Raw genomic sequence first — 19,444 nt, forward strand, 5'->3', positions numbered from 1 at the left:
AAAGAAGGAACGCACCAATAACCCCACAAAGGTGATTCTTTTAAAACACAAAATCTTCACCGTGTTTCAGTTCAAGGATGCAAACATTCCCAGTTTCTGGTTTTCTTAGCTTCAAAGAAAAGCAGAGGACAACTGCTAGAAGTTTGAAACAGTTACCAAACCTGTGTCTACCCAAGCCTAAGAACCTAAGAAGGGTCTGCTGGATCAGGTCAATGGTCCAACATCCTGTTCTCACAGTGGCAAAATAGCTACAGATAGGAAACCTACAAGCTGGACCAGAACATAAGAGCCCTCTCCCATCCTGGGGCTTCCAGGAGTCAATATTCAGAAGCATTACTGCCTCCAACATATGAGGCGGAAAATAGCAGACATGGCTAGTTGTTATAGACAGCCTTATTCTTCATGAATTTGTCCAATTCTCTTTGAAAGTCATCCAAGTTAGTGGCCATCCCCGCCTCTTGTGGGAGTGAGTTCCCGAGTTTAGCTATGTGCTGTGTGAAGAAGTACCTTCTTTTACCTGTCTTGAGTTTATAACCTTTCTGTAACCACTTTTTCAATGCCATGCATAGGTTTAGAAACAACTATATGAACATTCCCCAGCCATTATTTACCGTATTTGTACAGCAAGTTTTGCCTGACCGTGGCCATGGAGACGATGAGTGAGGCAGCCTTGTAAGGCGTTTCCAGGTGGTCGGCGATCGTGCAAAGCGAACTCAGCACTTTGCCAATGCTGCCCCTGGCCAGGGAAAATGCCAGCAGGGTAAGCTCTACTTCTGGGGAGGCACAACGACTGAGAACAAATGGAAGGAAAACAGGGATTAGACAAGTAGCCTTGGACTATTGTTTTCTAACCACCACAACATGCTGTAATGCAGGATATGGAGGAAGAACAAGCTACAAAAGGAGACTGGAGGAAAAATTCCCAGGCTACTCAGAATTGTATCAGCTTCTAAAACATTTCCCCTTAGTCCTGTGCTTTCTTGTCTGAACTAAAAAGCTGTGGTTTCCATTGTGTCACAACATGGTGGGGGAAACTAGGCCATGGAGGTTAATGTGGCCCTTCAAGCCTCTCCATCTGGCCCTTGGGACTCTCTCCAGGTCATGCCCACTGCATCTCCCACCTGACCAGTGATTTTGCCTGGCTAGAAAGTGCGTTTGAATTGTGACAATGCCTCTTGTTTGCAAGGATGAAGGACAGAGAGGGGTGTGCCAATGTGTGTAGAAACCAGTCTACAGAAGTAAAATTTACATTTGTTGCTTTGCACTCTTTTGCCTCTAGTCCTGCCCATGACAGGGATGTGGCCCCCAGAAGGCAATGTGGCCCTCAGGCTGGCCAAAGTTCCTCACCCATGCTCTAGTCTAGGGATTTAACACGGACTTGATTTCTGTTGAAGCATGAGCTTGGCAGCCATACATGACAAGGGGCTGCCATGTAGACAAGTGAAATTTGCATGGGTTGCCCGCCCACTTTTGCCTCTAACCCAACCCACCACTAGCATGCAAGCTTCCAGAAGGAATGAGACTGAAGAATGGATATTTGCTCATGGTGTAACACTTATTTGCTGTATTACAGTGGTACCTCGGGTCACAGACACTTCAGGTTACAGACGCTTCAGGTTACAGACTCCGTTAACCCAGAAATAGTACCTTGGGTTAAGAACTTCGCTTCAGGATGAGAACAGAAATTGCGCAGCGGCAGTGGGAGGCCCCATTAGCGAAAGTGGTACCTCAGGTTAAGAACAGTTTCAGGTTAAGAACGGACCTCCAGAAAGAATTAAGTTCTTAACCAGAGGTACCACTGCAATGCTCTATTATGACTGTACCTGGTAATTCCCAGAAGAAAACTGTCCACTTCTTCCAAAACGTTGGGAGATAGGAAGCTTGAGAAGTCTATGGAGCCTGGTGACAAAGAAAGCGGCGGCATATGCTGCAGGGCCTTCCTGGAGGAAGAAAAAGGAAGAGAGCTTCCCATCAGAAACAATGGCAAGAAGGAAGCGCTGCTGGAAGTCCAGTGTGGACAAGGTTGCAACACAGCACATCACGGAGAACAAGATGCCAACGTGAGCAGCCCAGCTACACCTCTACGTGGTTCAGTTACATGTTACATTTTTAAAGCAATGGCCCACTGTTGTTATGGGCTCTTGGATAGAGGAAAAGCAATGCAGAATTGTAAACATATAAATAAAATCAATGACTATACCTTAATAGTCCTGCCCTTGTCAGAGCTCTGCCTGTGGAAAATCTAGAAGGCTCCCTCTAGATGGGAGTGGGGGCAGGGAGGATATGTATCTAGTTTTACAACAACTTTTAAGCTGCTGTTTCTAAAACCGTGCATAAGAGACTCTTACACACAAAAATACAACAAAATGGAGGGGTAGTTTAGCTGTTTTTAATTCTGAATTTTAAAATTTTAGTAACCCACCTTGGCCAGATATAAGCACTGGTGTACACTCATAAGAAGGAAAAATGCAGATGGTAATGTAGCTAAGTAGAAAAAGGAGAACTACTCACTGAGTATTTTGCAGGATGGCATGAACAATCGCAGGGTTGGTGTCCATGGACGCTGTGATCAGAGAGGTCAAAAGGGACCAGTACCAGATCGCCGAAGCATCGCAGACCGAGACACCTCCCTTCTTCACTCTTTGGTAGCCGATAGCCCTGAGCCCGTGGATTCTGGTGTCGCACCCATCACTAAGGCAGCGCTTGATATTTATCTGTACATCTGTCAAAAGCATCAAACAAATAATTTCTTCCAGCCATGGGCCAATTTTGTTTTTTATGAAGTTCTACAGCTCAAAGGGAAGCTGCTGATTGTCCAATAACGTTTAAGAACAGCTAACATCACAAAATATGATATACGTGTATAGCAGGCATGGACAAACTTGGCCCTCCAGATGTTTTTGGACTACAACTCCCATGATCCCTAGCTAACAGCACCAGTGGTCAGAGATGATGGGAATTGTAGTCCCAAAACATCTGGAGGGCCGAGTTTGCCTATGCCGGGTGTAGCGGAACATCCTTCGCTGTACATTACCACCTCAACCCCTTTGAGTTATATTCCAAAAGCATTCTCTCCTGCAGCCTAGAACATGACTGCTTATTCAGAGTACAATACCATGAATCAATAAACTCCTAGGTCTAGGTAATTGGTAGATTCTACAAGCTATTAAAGGAAAATATGAAGTGAGGGGAAGAAGGCTCATCATGGAGGATGTTGCTGCCAAACCAAGTTTATTTACTGGGGAGTGGAGAACGACACAAACAAGCTTCCTATGCCAGGCCTGAAAAATTCCTGCACCTTCTTTTGGGTTCTCCAGAGCAGGGCAGCTGTAAACCAAGCATAGCCAACTGCCAAGCCACAAAAATGAAGGCGGACCTAGTGGCAGGCAGGCTTAAATTATTGGCTGGGAATCATATGCCAGACTCAGAGTCAAAACAGACATGTAGTTATGCATAATTTGAGATTTCAACAAGGTCTAGCACTTCCAGATATTTTAAATATGATTTGGCATCCCTTTATTACATATACAGCAGAAGCATTATTTTCAAAACAACCCTCATCACGTGCTTGGCAAATCTGAAACTATATGTGAAGATCAGTTAACACAAATATTCTTTCTTCTACGTAAAGGCAATTTTTATTCTCATTTTTTCTTTCCTGACTTTGTTACTTAACCCGTATGTATCTGTACTTACTCTATGTGCCTATCTGGATATTTTTTCCCCATCTGTTGTTGTCTTGGTTTTATATACATTATAAAATGAAATAAAAATTATTTAGCAAAAAAAAAAAGGCAGACATGTGGGGAATCCTTATGTCTAAATCCCCCCACAGAGGTCGTATTTTTTATTTTACCCTAGTCTTCATCTGATGCATCAAACCAGTGTATCTTTTAACTACAGTGGTACCTCGGTTCTCAAACGTCTCCGTTGTCAAATATTTCAGAACCTGAAAGTAAATGCTTCCATTTTCAAAGTCGAACAGCCTACACTGCATGTTTTTCAATTTTCTCAATTGCATTTGCAGCCAACCCTTTGTGCCTTGGTTTTCGAACGTTTCGCAATTCCAACGGTCTTCCGGAACAGATTGCGTTTGAGAACCGAGGTTTCCTTTCTTCCTGAAATAGCCCTTTATAATGCCTGGTGGGAGTGCTTTCACCTAGGAAACTTAACTGCAAAGTTGCTAGGGCACTTCTCTCTCCATTTTCCTTCCCGCCCCCTGCCCTACTGCACAATAGTAAAGGTAAAGGGACCCCTGACCATTAGGTCCAGTCGTGACAGACTCTGGGGTTGCGGCGCTCATCTCGCTTTATTGGCCGAGGGAGCCGGCGTACAGTTTCCGGGTCATGTGGCCAGCATGACTAAGCCACTTCTGGCGAACCAGAGCAGCGCACGGAAACGCCGTTTACCTTCCCGCTGGAGTGGTACCTATTTATCTACTTGCACTTTGACATGCTTTCGAACTGCTAGGTTGGCAGGAGCAGGGACCGAGCAACGGGAGCTCACCTCGTCGCGGGGATTCGAACCGCCAACCTTCTGATCTGCAAGTCCTAGGCTCTGTGGTTTAACTCACAGTGCCACCCGTGTCCCTATTGCACAATGCTGGCATGTAATTATCCACATGTTGTTTATCCTGGAACTTCAAAAGTCTGTGGATCAGGCCATGTTTCTTTTCTGTTTATTTCTCCCCTCGCCCCACAAAAAGAGACAAACTTCTGTATTAGGGAGTCCCACAAATATGCAGAAGCCACTCCTAGTTTTAGGTGGCCCCATCTCCCTTCCAAAATGGTAGCCAGTGTGGTGTAGTGGTTTTGAGTGCTGGACTAGGACCTGGGAGAGACAAGGCTTCAAATTGCCACCTGGTATGAAGCTCACTGGGCGATCTTGGGCCAGTCACTGTCTCTTTGCCCAGCCTACCTCACAGGGTCGTTGTGAGGATAAAATGGGGGAGGCGGGATATAAATGTAATAAATCAATAATTAAAACTGATTGACACTCAACTAGCTTAAGTGTGTGATCTGTATTATATATGAGGGTAGTTCTGGCAACAGAGTAAGCCACAGTCCCAGGCAGACAAGACTTCTCTGAGAACTACAACATTTTTCTTAATGCTGGTATTTTTGTACGGGTTATAGGCCCCCAAGACTACTTCAACAGAAATTAATGAGCTTTAAAAACAACAACGCTCCAATTCCCTGAGCAAGTCAGAATTCCAGATTCAATTCTAGATAATGAACAAACCTGCAATCATGCAAACCACAATAATGGGGGCAGGGGGCTGTCAAATATCCGAGTGAACCACAGGTACCTTGCTGAGGTGCATTGTGCATTTTAAGCCAACCATGACATTCACGGGTTTGCATGGAAATGAGGAAAATACAGACCCCGAATCTTGCCTGAAGATATTCACAAGACATTCGATTTCACTGGTTTCCAAGTATTAAGCTTCACGTTTCTAGTGGCACAGTTATAAAGTTATGCACACTTGGGGCATTGAAACCTGTCAGTCTGAACTCCAACCCTCTTTTAAATAGGTTTTCTAGCTGAACCCCAGAACCTGCACTCAGATTCAAAGGCTTGGCCCCAGAACACATGAAAACTGTCTCTGAGCATGGGCATCCACAAATATTGAGAGCTCAACATCTAGGGATGCAGGCAAAAGTGTCTGTGTGGGGTTTCTTGTCTGTTTGGTGGGCTGATTGTGAGTCACTTTGGGTTAACCTGGACGAGATAAAGCGACTTTGGGCTGACCTGGGTAACCCAAACTTCCCATCCCTAAGGAACTGCTTCCCCACCCCCTTTTTACCTTTCAAGCCAGTCAGTTAAAATATATTTTGTTTTATTAAAAAAAGAGAGAGAGAAGAAACACCAATTGTATTGTTATTGACTCACACATCTGACTAATGTTAGCGTTTTCCAACAATGTCACATATCCGGTAACATTGCTGGGAATGTGAACATCGCGGACCTCCTGGAGATTGCTGGCCGTCCTTCCAACAGCTACCGTAACCTGCTGCGGCATGTAACTCTGGTCATTGGCTGCGACTGCAATCGAGAGGTGCCTCAGAATGACGTCCGGTTTCATCTTTAAACTGGAAGGCAAAGAGGTTTCATTGGGAATGCGGGGGGTGAGAACAGAAGATTTTGTGGTACCCAACTGAGCTTGCCCGACTTGCACTTATTCAGTAAAGAACACATTTATAAAAGGATGCCAGGCTTATGTATCCATTGGGCCATACATATCGCGCCAGTCCATGATAAAGATCAAACTCAAGGCAGCTTACAATTAAAAAAGAAATCATGAGAGAATTAAAGGCAAAGGCTTGCATCCAGCATTAGTCATGCCTATTAGGTCTTCTGGGCAGAACTTCACCCAAATCACCATAAACCTAGTAATAAAACAAGCAGCACATTAAAAACTTTATCAACAGTTAAAATCCCAAGCAAGTTGACACTGGCTGTTCATCTATTATCAGGCCAGGATCACGTCTTAATTTATAAAGCCCTGAGCAACTTCGGCCCAGGGTACTTCAGGAACTGCCAGAAGCTTAATATGCCAGGTTGGTCACTGAGATCACCTGCATGACGGTCGCTGGTCATTCCCCAAGTTGGCAAGGTTCATTTGAGACAACAAGGAACCAAGCCTTTTGTGTAATCTGCCCAGCTCTGTGGAACCCTCTGTCACTAAAGATACAGCAGACACCATCTGTTTCAACTTTTAAATGCCTGCTGAAAACTTTTTTATTCCTTCAAGCTTATGCAGGCAATTAAGAATACATCTTTCCACAACAGTTATCTGATTTTAACTTTTTAATAAGCTTTTTATTGTATGGTTTCATATGTACTTGTTGTGAAACACTTTGATATTTTCTTTATGTATTAGCGGTACAGAAATATTTATAACAGGCGGAAGAATCATAGGAAAACATAGTGGTAGAAAAACCTCCTGCACAAAGTTTTTCACATCACTGTTGTTTATCCATGCCGTGAGCCTAGTGGGAGCAATACTAGCTTTTGACAGTTAAGGTATTTTGTTTTATGGGACCCACCCCTTCTGTTCAAGAGAAGCTTCTGTTTTGGTTGAAAAGGTTTTACTTGGTTTTGTAACCATATGTTTATATAGCTGTAACCCATCCTGGGGACCTTATGGTGAAGGGCAGCTAAGGAATTTTATGAATAAGTGAAACAAACCACAGTTCCTGGGCTCAGAATTAAGTCCAAGCCAGGGATAGTGGTTGGAGTCCAACATCTGGACAGAACCACAATACCTCTCTTCTACAAGCTTGAGAGTCTTATGTTAACCAGTTTCCATCCAAGTCAAACAAAGAAGAGGAACGTTCTGCTCTGGAAATCCCAGAAGCCTTGTTAATAATGAAATCCAGCCTGTCACTCACCGTATCCAGTGTGACCGAGCACTCCCATCAGACTGCCAGAAGGAGGAGGTCTCTCCATTTGTCATTTTGTCAATGTCTGCTGAATTGGAGGAAGTTTCTATGTGAGTGTAGCACTTTGAAACTGATTTGAGCTTGTCTAATTCCTGGTTTCCATTTAAATCACTCGGACATTCTGTAAAGAGATTCGAAGAAGCGGCAAAGACAGGTTAAGTAAAAACATTCATACCAGCATACTGACTTCTGCTTACCTCTTCCTCCGTCCCCCTACCTTCATGGCAATCTACGAGACCTTTGAGGAAGTGATTCTCTTTCATTTCCTTGCAACACATTCATTGAGAATTTGCCTAGAGGAAAGGAAAGTAACCTCTCTCGCCTAGTGTTTCCTTTTCTCTCTTTTTTTTAAGGGCAGGTATTGAACTGTCATCCAAATAGTACAAGTATCATCCACAGACTTAACTGTTAAGCAGACTGTGTGGATCTGGCTTATGGGTTCTTTAGGTCCTTTCCCCTCTCTTGTCAGGAGCTCAGTTGCCCAGGTTCACTATTAAAGGACTTATAGAGCTGCCAACCCTTAGGAAAGCCCACTCTGAGTTCCCACATGAATTGCTAATCTGGGCACACCTGAATGATTGGATGGGGGGATGCCCAGAGCAGATACTCATACAGCAATGCAACAGGCAGCCTCCTCTGAAGGTAGATAATTCTGCTACGCCTTTGTATTCTGAGTGACTGAATGACCCACATCACAACCTATGCAGAACAATTACAGTGAAGGGTGATCTGGAGAAGACAAAAAAAGGGGGGATGGCACCCATAGTGACAAAAATGCCACACGTTAGTGAAATCAGAATTTAAACATGGTTCAAATAAGAGAGGCATAGATCAGCATCTCCACCTGCAGAGGAGCTTTGCCTCCAAGGATGTATTGATACTGAACTGCTCAAGAAATTATCCTGACATGGATATTCAGAAGATTGAGAGGAAACACAATTAAGATTATAATTGCACCTCAGTGGCTGGCCCTGATTATAAACATTTTAGGTGAGAAGAGGACAAATCAACTTCCAATACCTTTTTCTTTTAGGAGGAGCCGGTCTAAAGAATCCTTCAGTACAGAAGATCGCATGGTGCAAATATTGTTGAAGTACTCCAAGACTGGATAAGGGATGACTGTGCTGGCGATACGGTGCCGGTGCAGGAACCTCAGGATCATGAAAGCATGGAGACTAAGGCGCTCATTCAACTCTGAAAATATGTCTACAAAACCTTGAGAAGGAAAGGGAAAGGCACTTAATAAGGTGCATACATATTTTGGTAGAGACAGAACATTTCCTGCTTCAGTTAATTAAGTGGAACTTAATTCTATCACTCAACTGGCTAGAACAGGAACAGAGGAATCTGTTGCCCCTCCAGATGTTGGTCTACAACTCCCATCATGATGGGAATTGTAGTCCAACAACATCTACAGGGCCACAGGCTCCCAATCCCTGGGCTAAACATGAGATTAGTTAAATAACCCCCACTCAAGTCACCACTTAGGTGCTTCCAAACTATGCTAGTGGAAGGGGGGAAAGCAGCAGCAGTGCCCCTAAGAAACCATATGAAGCTACTGATAATTAAAACCAGAGTGTGAGGAGAAGCATATTCAATCAGTGTGAGCAAGTGAGGAAGCACATTTGGCCCCAAGGAACAGGCTGATGGCTTAACTGTGTGTGAACCAAGGAATCACTGTATCCTAAACTACTGAAACTGTTTTGATATAATCCCTACAGAATGGTAGGAGCTGGTAGCAGCGTTTTTCCATGTTGTCTGATCCTAGAAGTTTCTGGAAATATGACATGGCCCTTGTTTAAAAATCCTAGTCCATTCCTAGGTTTGGAGGATATGTTTATGAACATGGGTGCAGAATCTCCCAAAATCTCCAGTGTTCAGAAACTGGGAGTAGCCACACTCTATATGACTATCTGTTCCTTACTTGGTACCTTGAACCATATCCTTAACCTCTTCTAGCTGTGAAAGACTGCTAAGACCTGCTTCAACTCAACTATGGGGCTCAAATAATGCAAACAAACTAGTGAAACACGATGCAAAAAAGAGAGAGAGAGAGAGAGAGAGAGAGAGAGAGAGAGAGAGACCCGCAAATACTGTTCTCTTCTCAGACCTTTTCCTAGCACGGAACTCACAGCCTTCCCGCAGGGTGTCTGAGGTCCCCCCCCCCCCCCCCAGATTTAACAGTTTTCATATATTTTAGACACTGATGTGGTGCAGTGGCTAAGAAGCTTGAGCTACGAAGCAGACAGTTGCTACTCTGAATCTTGCCTCTTATAGAAACTCAGTGTGAACCTTCAGTAAACGTCAATCTCCCTCTATCTACATTGATCTCCCATCTGTAATATAGGGTCAATACTGGCCTTACCTTAGCAAGGCTGTGAAAGCACTATGAATATTTGAAAAACAAGCATTATTATTAGCTATGAGTACTTTTATAACCTGACTGTTTATTTTGGGTGTGCCCAAACAATGCTACTAGAAACCTTGCAAAGGTTTGGCACTGCCTCATGAGTCATGACCATGCACTTCTCAGGAAAACAAGAGCAAGTTAACATGAACGGCTAAGGGAGCTGGGCATGTTTAGCCTGGAGAAGAGGAGGTTAAGGGGTGATATGATAGCCATGTTCAAATATATAAAAGGATGTCACATAGAGGAGGGAGAAAGGTTGTTTTCTGCTGCTCCAGAGAAGCGGACACGGAGCAATGGATCCAAACTACAAGAAAGAAGATTCCACCTAAACATTAGGAAGAACTTCCTGACAGTAAGAGCTGTTCGACAGTGGAATTTACTGCCAAGGAGTGTGGTGGAGTCTCCTTCTTTGGAGGTCTTTAAGCAGAGGCTTGACAACCATATGTCAGGAGTGCTCTGATGGTGTTTCCTGCTTGGCAGGGGGTTGGACTCGATGGCCCTTGTGGTCTCTTCCAACTCTATGATTCTATGATTCTATTCTATGATTCTATGACAGCTCCTGAGTAAACAAGTGATTAAAAATGAACCCCTTGAATGGTTCAGGGTGAAGATAGCAATGGTGATAGAATTGCACACTTGAGCTAAGTGAGATGCCCAATCAATGATTCCTTCTGCTATTGGATACGTTAGTTTTCACCAACCTGGTCTTATCCAGATGTTTTGGACTACAACTCACATAGCTATATATCAACTGGAGAATGTGAAGCTGCCTTACAGTGGCAGAAGAATCATCCTAGGAAGAAAGTCCCAATGCAAAGTCTCTCCCAACCCTACCTGGAGACACCAGAGGTTGAACTTGGGACCTTCAGCTTGCTCTACCAATGAGCTATGGCCCTTCTCCATTTGTTCTAACACCAGGCACCTTCCCAGGGGGTTACTGCCATGCTATCTTAAGTCCGTGGCCCATTACATTAAGATAAATCCACAGAAGCCATCTCCCTTCTTCCTTCCCATTTCTTACCTGGGACAAGCGAACAAGCCTGCAGCTGCCTGATCACGTGACTAAGCTCCCCTTGAAGATTGGCTCCGCTGGAGTTCTTGAGAGCCTCCAGCATGTTCTCCACATCCACTGTGCCATCACCCTCAGGATCAAACTGAGCAAAAGCCTGAAGGGGAAGAAAAAGAAGATCAGCAGTTAGATGAGCAGAGAGGGGAGATCCCCATTTTATCGTGCCCACTGTCAACGGTCTTTAACTATCTCAAATGGAAAAAGCAATTTTCTCCATTGGCACAAAGTTATAGCGCACTGGGTATAACTTGATTTAGAAGGTAATCAATCACCTGCAGTGAATACTCATCTGATACTCTCTAGATGCAGCTGGCCTTTAGTGTGGTGACACTTTACCCTTTGAACTCCCTTCCGTTATATCTCAGGCACTTTCGTTATTGTCTTTTTGGCATCTAAACAGAGACCTTTAGCTCTGTTGGTATCTGTGGGATTGATTTGATGAATACAGTATTCAACTGTTTATATATATAATCGGCTTTTGAAGGGGGTGAACGCACGCACACGCACACAACTTGTCTTAACTTGCATTGCCTTTTTGACCATTGGCTATAGGAGCTGTAGCTGAGTCACAGAAACAGCAAGTAGTTCAGAGATGCCCTCCGAGACCATGGTTTCAGCAGAGATTTGAAATGATTCCCAAAACTAGTAAAAGAATCTCACTGGTTGTTTATCACAGTTATTGCTTTAACAAAATCTTAGACTGGACATGATGTTCTGTTTTCTTGAGTCAGATGGATTGTCAGTACACTCCTGCAAACCTATTAAAAGTAGTAATAAACCAGTTTTCTCCCAAGCTGCTACTGCACTAAGGTCCTGCTTTGGGGTTTACTACAGGCATCTGGTTGGCCGCTCTGAGAACAGGATGCTGGGCTGAATGAGCTACTGATCCAGCAGGCTATTTTTATGTCCTTAGAAAGGACATACTTTTTTAAGGTATCAATTTTAGCTTGTTCTACTTTAAGTTTCCCTCAAGATGTAACCCAGACTAGACTGCGAGCCCCTTTTAGGGAGTGTGATCGACACAACTGAAATTGTTGTAATGCAACACAGGATAGGGCAGTCTGTAAACATACCTGAAGTGTCTTATGTAAGCAACAAGGTTGTTTGCTTTCACCAACTAAAGCTAGTCTCCCTTCTGGTCCTTTAACTAATCCGTGATGGCCAAAGGTTAGATATACACATGGCATCGGCATAAGGGCTCAAGGCCTACTTGTTTGAGCCAAAACAGCCATTTGAAAAAAGGGCAAAATACTTTCTTTCCATGCCAGCCCATTTTGTACAACTGACTGTAACTTGTTCTACACACTGTTGCGTGTGCATCATTGCTGAACATGCTGCTTGTAAATGGATATGGATTATCCTCATTTCAAAGGTCAGCAGTGAAAACGCTTGTCACATGCTTAACCACAGCATGGGAGGACAGACTGTGTTGGCAACCAGAGTGGTGTTTGGCTAAGTGACCTCCCAAGTAGCACCATTTAAACAAAGCTGGCCAGGTGCTTTGTTTGCTGTGTACTACTGTCAACAAGTACTTCCAATCCTAGTTTGCATGAAAAATTATTGTGATTTGTAGCTAGCTGTAACTGCAGAGACAGGGAAGTCAGTGCCATTTAGCTCTCTGCAATTGGGCTATAACCTTATCTGAACATGTACTCTCTTGGTGAAAGGCAGGGAACAGTTGCTAGGGGAAGTAAGTGTTTTCCCTGTCCCTTCAGTTCAGCCACAATACTCCCTCTTGATATAAATTTGCTGAGCTGAAGCCATGTGTGGGTGGATTTGCTGGCTGATTTCTGGGGTGCCAAAGACCTCAGAAGTGACAGGTGTTTTATTTTAACATGGTGAATGCATCTTCCAATTACTGTCCTACATTGGTTGACAGTTTGTTTCCATGTCCAATTCAAGGTGCTCACATTAAGTGTTCTAAACCCTAAACAATTTAGGTCCCAAATATCTGAAAGACCTCATCCTTCCCTACAGACCTGCCTGGATGTCAAGCTCAGTAGAAGGGTCCCCTTGGAAGTTCCACCACCCTCAGAAGGTTTTTTGAGAGGAGCGGTGGCCCAGGAGAGGTCATTCTCTGCTGGAAGGCCCTAAACTGTGCAATTCCTTCTGCACAGAACTGTGTCCAGCTTATTCAGTATACAGCTTTTGGTAAATGCTGAATATGCAGCTTCCCCCGCCCCCCTCTGACCTTTGATGCCTGAGATATGAGTTGCAGGACCCACCCTATTCCAGTGAATGTAGTCCGTTTTAACTGTTTTTAATTCTGAATTTTATGTAATAAAATGATAAATGATAAAAGTAGGTTAGATTGTAGTATTTGAATTCTCACCGTCGGCCTCAGATTGTGCCCCTATACAGCACAATCAGAAGTCAGGCAAAATTGTTATGGGCCTGAGTGGTTGATTGGTAAAGGTGTTGTACGAGGTCGGGAAGGCTTTCACTGGTTGTTTGAATGGATAGAGAGCAAGGTTGTGCAAACCTTATGCTTTCATGTTGGTTAGGAGTTTACATCATGCCACCTTGGCAGCATTATGGGCTGAGCAAAGTCTGGCTGCTCAGCCTCACTCGCCTCGGAGCTCCTCAGTGTGTCTATTGCCTGACAACACCAATAACAAGGGTGGAAATGCCCCCTGAATAAACCTGACACCAAATTATTTCTGATATGTACAAATATTTTTGAGTACACTTGTAAACGTCTGTTTACACAAATCCCTTGAAAAAGCAACATCCATGTGCATGTGCTCTCCTCTACTGTCTCTGTGGGGTGTGGGTTGATCCCGGGGGAGGGAGGCAAGAGGTGAGCAGAGGAGCTGGCAGCCATGGCATTTGATAGAAAATTCTAAATGTGCTCACAGGCCTGAAAAAAGTTGATGCCCACTGTCAATACTATAAAAGGTAAAGGTACCCCTGCCTGTACGGGCCAGTCTTGACAGACTCTAGGGTTGTGCGCTCATCTCACTCTAGAGGCCAGGAGCCAGCGCTGTCCGCAGACACTTCCGGGTCACGTGGCCAGCGTGACGAAGCTGCTCTGGCGAACGGGCACCAGAGCAGCACACGGAACGCCGTTTACCTTCCCGCTAGAAAGCAGTACCTATTTATCTACTTGCACTTAATTGTGCTTTCGAACTGCTAGGTGGGCAGGAGCTGGGACCGAATGACGGGAGCTCACCCCGCCGCGGGGATTCGAACCACCGACCATGCGATCGGCAAGTCCTAGGCGCTGAGGTTTTACCCACAGCGCCACCCGCGTCCCTGTCAATACTATATTCATCTTAATACTGCGTGGACCATATTAGGAGCTCTTACGTGGCAGAAAAGTTCCAAATAATTTTTCAGTAGACAATAAATAAACAAGAGTTGGAAGAGGAAGCAGATGGGCTCAGGAGAGGTGCACGGAACGAAAGGTCTGAGGGAAAAGGAAGAGAGATGTTTTCTCCACAGTGTCTGGGATGGTGGATCTGTGATGCCATGTGGAAACACCCCAAACTTCTCCATTGATCCTCGGAGTTGGCTAGTCAAGCCAACCCCAATCAGCCCACCCAGATTGTCAAATGACACACTCCAACTCATGGGAATGAACAAGTGCCAGAGACTCAAAGTATACAGAATGCTGTACGGAGAGCTGGAAGCATCCTGAGGCTCAAGCTCCGAAGTGGTGCTCATCAACCACATGCAGGTTTACAGACTCAGCTAAAGTAACATGGGTTCCTGAGAAGTGAAGCTTTTTCTTCTTTAAAAAATAAATCTCCGCATATATTACTTGTGCTCAGAATTTCAAATAAATATCTGAAATGCACAAGCAAATCATCTGGGACAAAAACAACAACAAGTGGAGCTTTGACCCAGGCTTACAAGTGGCCGAGATTCAGAGCCAACACCCCCCTTTTTCTATTCACTTAAGCAGGAGGAATGACAGTTCAAGGGCCCAGCCAGGCAAAAGCACTTCAGGAGGGTGCAGAGCAGGGGCAGTGAGGAGTGTGTCCTGCGTATGAGGCTTGACCTGCAGAGAGTTCTGAGGGTTGAATAGAGAGGCCTGGAAGGCTGTTTGTGGTCCTCAGGAGCATATTTGCAAGTGAACAAGGAAGTGCTGCAAAAAGGCAGAGAGCTCTGTGCATTGCTAAAGCCTAAGGGCCAGCAAAATCAAACAGCTTCCCTGCCTGAGCATCAGGTCATGTTTCTTAACAGGGTGTTGTCCCCTGAACCTTTGCCCTGAAGTGTTCTCTTTCTCTTCATACTATCACGATTACATGTTACATAAAGGTGAAACTGTCCACACCCACTCTAAAGGCAATGCAGGAGTTTGCAGGCTCAAAGCAGGCATTTTTCAAACACCACTTAAACTGCTTTTTGCAATTTCCACAACAACTGCTTGGATGTGTATTAATTTTAAATCAATTCTCTTCCATTTTCTGCCTCATATAAAACACACTGAGGAAACAGATATTCCAAACTAAAATAACTCCTAGCATCACTTATGAAAAACAACCAGCATCTGTTCTCCCTTGTAGGCAAACATTGTCAAGAACCCTGTTAAAATGAAAGGAGAAGGATTATTTAATACTTCCCATAATTAACTGTTTGTGAAACCAATGTCCCATTCTACAGGCATTACCCCGTTTGACAATCACATGCTTGTGAAGTCCTAAACAGCAGAGGAGAAACACAAAATTCAATCTGGGTTTTTATGCAATAATAATCTCACTTTAGAAACTCCCCTAACTACCAGTATAACCTACTGTAATTTCTAACTTCCTTTCATGAGCAGCAGCTTCTGAGAGAGATTGCAGGGTGCCTTTTAAGGAGTTAAAAGCTCCAGCACATATGCTTCAAAACCACAGACACTCCTTTGGATTGGAAGAGGGCACTACATTTAACAGCATGGGAAAATATGTCCTCTGGATCATGCTTTCAACAGAACTGCAGGTTATTTACGGCCATGGGTCATATGGGGAAAAGGTTGCTTGGAAACAAAACTTAGTACTGGACCAAAACGTGTAGCGTCAGTATTGCAAGTCTCCAAAACACATTCAACCAATGCACTACCCTTATCATTTTATTCCCTCCTCTCAACCCCATACTTATGCTAACCTACCACAGATTCCATTATGCTACTTCAATAATTTGAAGCATTTGTAAATTCTGATTCTCATCTTGGTAACTTCTAAATCAGGCATAGGCAAACTCGGCCCTCCAGATGTTTTGGGACTACAACTCCCATCATCCCTAGCTAACAGGACCAGTGGTCAGGGATGATGGAAGTTGCAGTCTCAAAACATCTGGAGGGCCGAGTTTGCCTATGCCTGTTCTAAACCATCGCTGGGGAGCCTCAGAACTCTGGGCCAAATTCTCTGTGGCCCCTGCCAACAACAGCATTTTAAATCTGCTTCTATAGGCCACACAGAGCCACTGCTGCGGGAAGGAGACTCAGGTTCACACCTGTCCACCCTCAGCTCAGGGCTCACAAGTCATACTCTAACCCTAAGATGCATATCTGAAAATGCAGCAGCCCACCACAGAAGATGGTAGACAACACAGATAAAGTAATATAAAGCATTTCACCAAGCCACAAAACTGCTATACAAAACTGTTAATAGCAATACTTCCATCTCAAATCCATTCCTGTGCAAGACTCAATAAACACACAGGAGCTCACTCCCAAATTTCCATAGAGCTGAATCACAAGGCTACAATCCTACAATGCTGTACGTTTCCTAAGAGGAAGCCCTGAAGTGAACATAATAGCGTTTGCTGTAGAGCCCACTCTGCAGGAGGAGGTTGCTGTCCTGCCTTGTGCATTTCCTAAAGGAGAAACCCTAAACTGAGCACATTGGAGCTTACAGGTGAGTAAATACTTGACACAGGAGTGCATTGCAAGGCCGCAGCTGCCATCCCTGAGCACCCTTCCCTGGGGAGTTAAGGCCCCAGAAACACAGAGTGGTTCAGTTCCAAGTATACATGCAAATAAACAAATGGAACCCAGCCACAATATATTAAGAAGTAGAACGCATGAGAAGGGGGATAAGTGATAGAGGATTTAAAAAACAACAACAACAACTTTGTATCTTCAATTTTTCAAAGTTGCATTTTTTAAAACTTGAATTTGTTTGTGAATCTCTCTGAGCTGCTTTGGAGACCCTTTTTTGACAGAAAGATGGCACAGATATAAACTCTAACAGCATAGAGAGGCCTGAACTGCAAGCCTGCCATCCTACTTTGCATGCTTCCTAAGAGTAAACACAAGAACACTTACTGGGGAGTAAACACCACAGAAGAGTGCATTGCAAGGCTGCCCTCTCTACTTTGCATAAGAGGAAGCGCCAGAACCAAACACAGCAAGTATTACATAAGCGTGCACTGCAAAGCTGCTGCCCTTGGGCACCTTTGCCTGGGGCAGCAAACCCTACCGAGCAAAGACTGGCCCTCCACCCTTCCGTTTGGGTGCATAGGCTATGCTGCTCAAACACATGTAGATGCAATCCCCTCAAACAGGGGAAGCTGCCATGTTGAATCAAATCACTGGCCCATTTGGTTCAGTATTTTCCACAATGATGAGCAATGGCTCTCCTGGATTTCAGACGGGGGAGGGTCTCTTTCCCAGCTCTATCTGGAGATACCATTGGGGACTGAATTTAGGAACAGGTACTCTGCTACGGAAAGGTGAACCTTTGCTTAAAAGAAAACAAGATTCTAGTCCTCTTTTTTCTGAACAAAGAGCTTAAAGAGGAATGTACGAAGCTGCCCTATATTGACAGTTGGTCCATCCAGCTCAGTATTCTGGACACTGACTAGCAGCTGCTCTCCAGCATTTCAGGCAGAAGTCTTTCTCCAGCCATATCTAGAGATGCCAGGGATTGAATCTTGGACCTTCTGCATGCAAAGCAGGTACTCTACAGCGCTTCAGGTTTAAGTGCAGTTTGGACCAGGATCTGAGATAGCTAGATTCAGAAAAGTTTTCTCCTTAAACAGCTTAAGGGGATGTGTGACATGTCAAGAAGGAAATGCCTTACTTGTGAGTGGTGGTGATAAACATGACATCTGTATAGCACTATCAGGTTGCTCTACCATTTTTAGGGATTCTAGTCCTCATTATTCTAAATAAAGGTCTAGTTTAAATAACAACATAACAAGCTGCCTTATACTGAGCCCATAGTGGTTCATCTGGCTTTGTATTCTCACAACCCCAGAGTCGTCCACGACTGGATCTAACGGTCAGGGGTACCTTTACCTTTACAACTATTTGTAGTGGCCCTCCAAGGTTTCAGGCAGGGAGCCTTTCCCCAGCCCTGCCCGGATATGCAGGAGACCGAGCGTGGGACCTCCTGCATGCAAACATAATGCTCCACCACTGCCCTGTGCACTTTGCCCTAAAAATAAAGCAAGACTCTAGTCCTCGTGATTTCAACATAGGCCGCTTCAAACAGGAACCTAGGAAGCTGTCTTATACCAAGGTAGACCTCCGGGGTCCCCCTGGAGGAAGTCTCCCCCTCCCAGCAGCCCTGCCTGGAGATGCCAAGGGCGGAAAGTCGGGCCTCCGAAGCACCTGCTCCACGCACTGAGCTGCCACCCCTTTCCTCATGGTGGGGGGTGGGCTACCGCTCACCTCCTCGCTCCTGGCTCGCTCCTCGGCGGCGGCGGCAGCGGCTTCCCCTCCACTCCCGCCTCCTCCCGTGGCGGCTGCCCCGGCGGCGACGGATGCTCCCGCTGCTCCTCCGCCGCCTCCTCCTCCTCCTGGCGTCGGCCCGGCGCGCGCCTCGAGGGCCTCGCAGAGCTGCTCGAGGCTGACGGCGTGCTCCCCGCGGCCCAGGCGCTCCTCCAGCCAGCGCACCAGGGCGGCGTGGTGGCGGGACAGCAGCGGTTCCGCCGAGGGTGCCTCGCGCAAACGGGCCGCGGCCTCCTCCCTCAGGCGGGCCTGGCCGAGCAGCACCGACGCCGCCGGCAGCAGCGGGGACGGGGACGAGGACGGCAGGGGGGCCGCCGACGGAGGCGCCGAAGGCCGGGCGGCGGCCGGCGAGGAAGAGGACGAGGAGGCCGCCGCCGTCTCCATGGCGCCCGGCGAGGAGGCCTCCCTGGCGGCGCTGCCGCTATTCCGGGCGCCTCCTGAGGCGGCGGCGGCGGCGCAGGGCGCCGTTTCCTCCTCTTCTTCCTCGCCCTCGCTGTGGCTGCCCACGTTCCCCATGGAGCGCCCGAGCCCGGCCTCCTTCTGCCGGCCGCTCCTCCTTCAGCTCGTCCCTGCGGCTTCCCTCAGGCCGCCGAACTTCCGCCAAGGCGGCGTCGCAAACGCCCGCTCGCCTAGCGGCCGTTTTGCGTCACCCGGCCGCAAAGCAGCGCCGAGGACACTAGCGCGCGTTCAGAAGGGCTCGGTTTGCGGCAGCGTCGCCCAATAAGGAGATGGGTTGTCGGCTTGGCGGCAGCGTCGTGCACGCAGCCCTTCTAGGGAAGTGAAGGAACCGTAGCCTCTATGGTTCAGAATGTTGTGGCGCCGCCCAGAATTACAGTAAATACAGAATGGGAACGGCC

General features: G+C 45.9%; 1 protein-coding gene across 2 annotated transcripts in view; it reads right to left on the reverse strand.

Annotated features, from left to right (window-relative positions):
- Positions 1-19,200, reverse strand: part of ZZEF1 (zinc finger ZZ-type and EF-hand domain containing 1) — a 75,943-nt gene extending 56,743 nt beyond the window's left edge. The window contains exons 1-8 of one of the 2 annotated variants that reach the window (XM_080982716.1): positions 18,528-19,200; positions 10,877-11,021; positions 8,466-8,660; positions 7,395-7,566; positions 5,893-6,092; positions 2,512-2,722; positions 1,824-1,940; positions 612-790 (exon numbers count right to left, since the gene is read on the reverse strand). In XM_080982716.1, the coding sequence (XP_080838842.1) occupies positions 612-790; positions 1,824-1,940; positions 2,512-2,722; positions 5,893-6,092; positions 7,395-7,566; positions 8,466-8,660; positions 10,877-11,021; positions 18,528-19,103 (1,795 nt within the window). In that variant the 5' untranslated portion in view covers positions 19,104-19,200. The remainder of the gene's footprint in view (positions 1-611; positions 791-1,823; positions 1,941-2,511; positions 2,723-5,892; positions 6,093-7,394; positions 7,567-8,465; positions 8,661-10,876; positions 11,022-18,527) is intronic. The other variant, XM_080982717.1, reaches the window with a different exon arrangement.
- Between the last annotated feature and the right edge of the window lie 244 nt (positions 19,201-19,444).

This window comes from Podarcis pityusensis, assembly GCF_964106645.2.
Source record: "Podarcis pityusensis genome assembly, chromosome: 15".
Lineage (NCBI taxonomy): Eukaryota > Metazoa > Chordata > Lepidosauria > Squamata > Lacertidae > Podarcis > Podarcis pityusensis.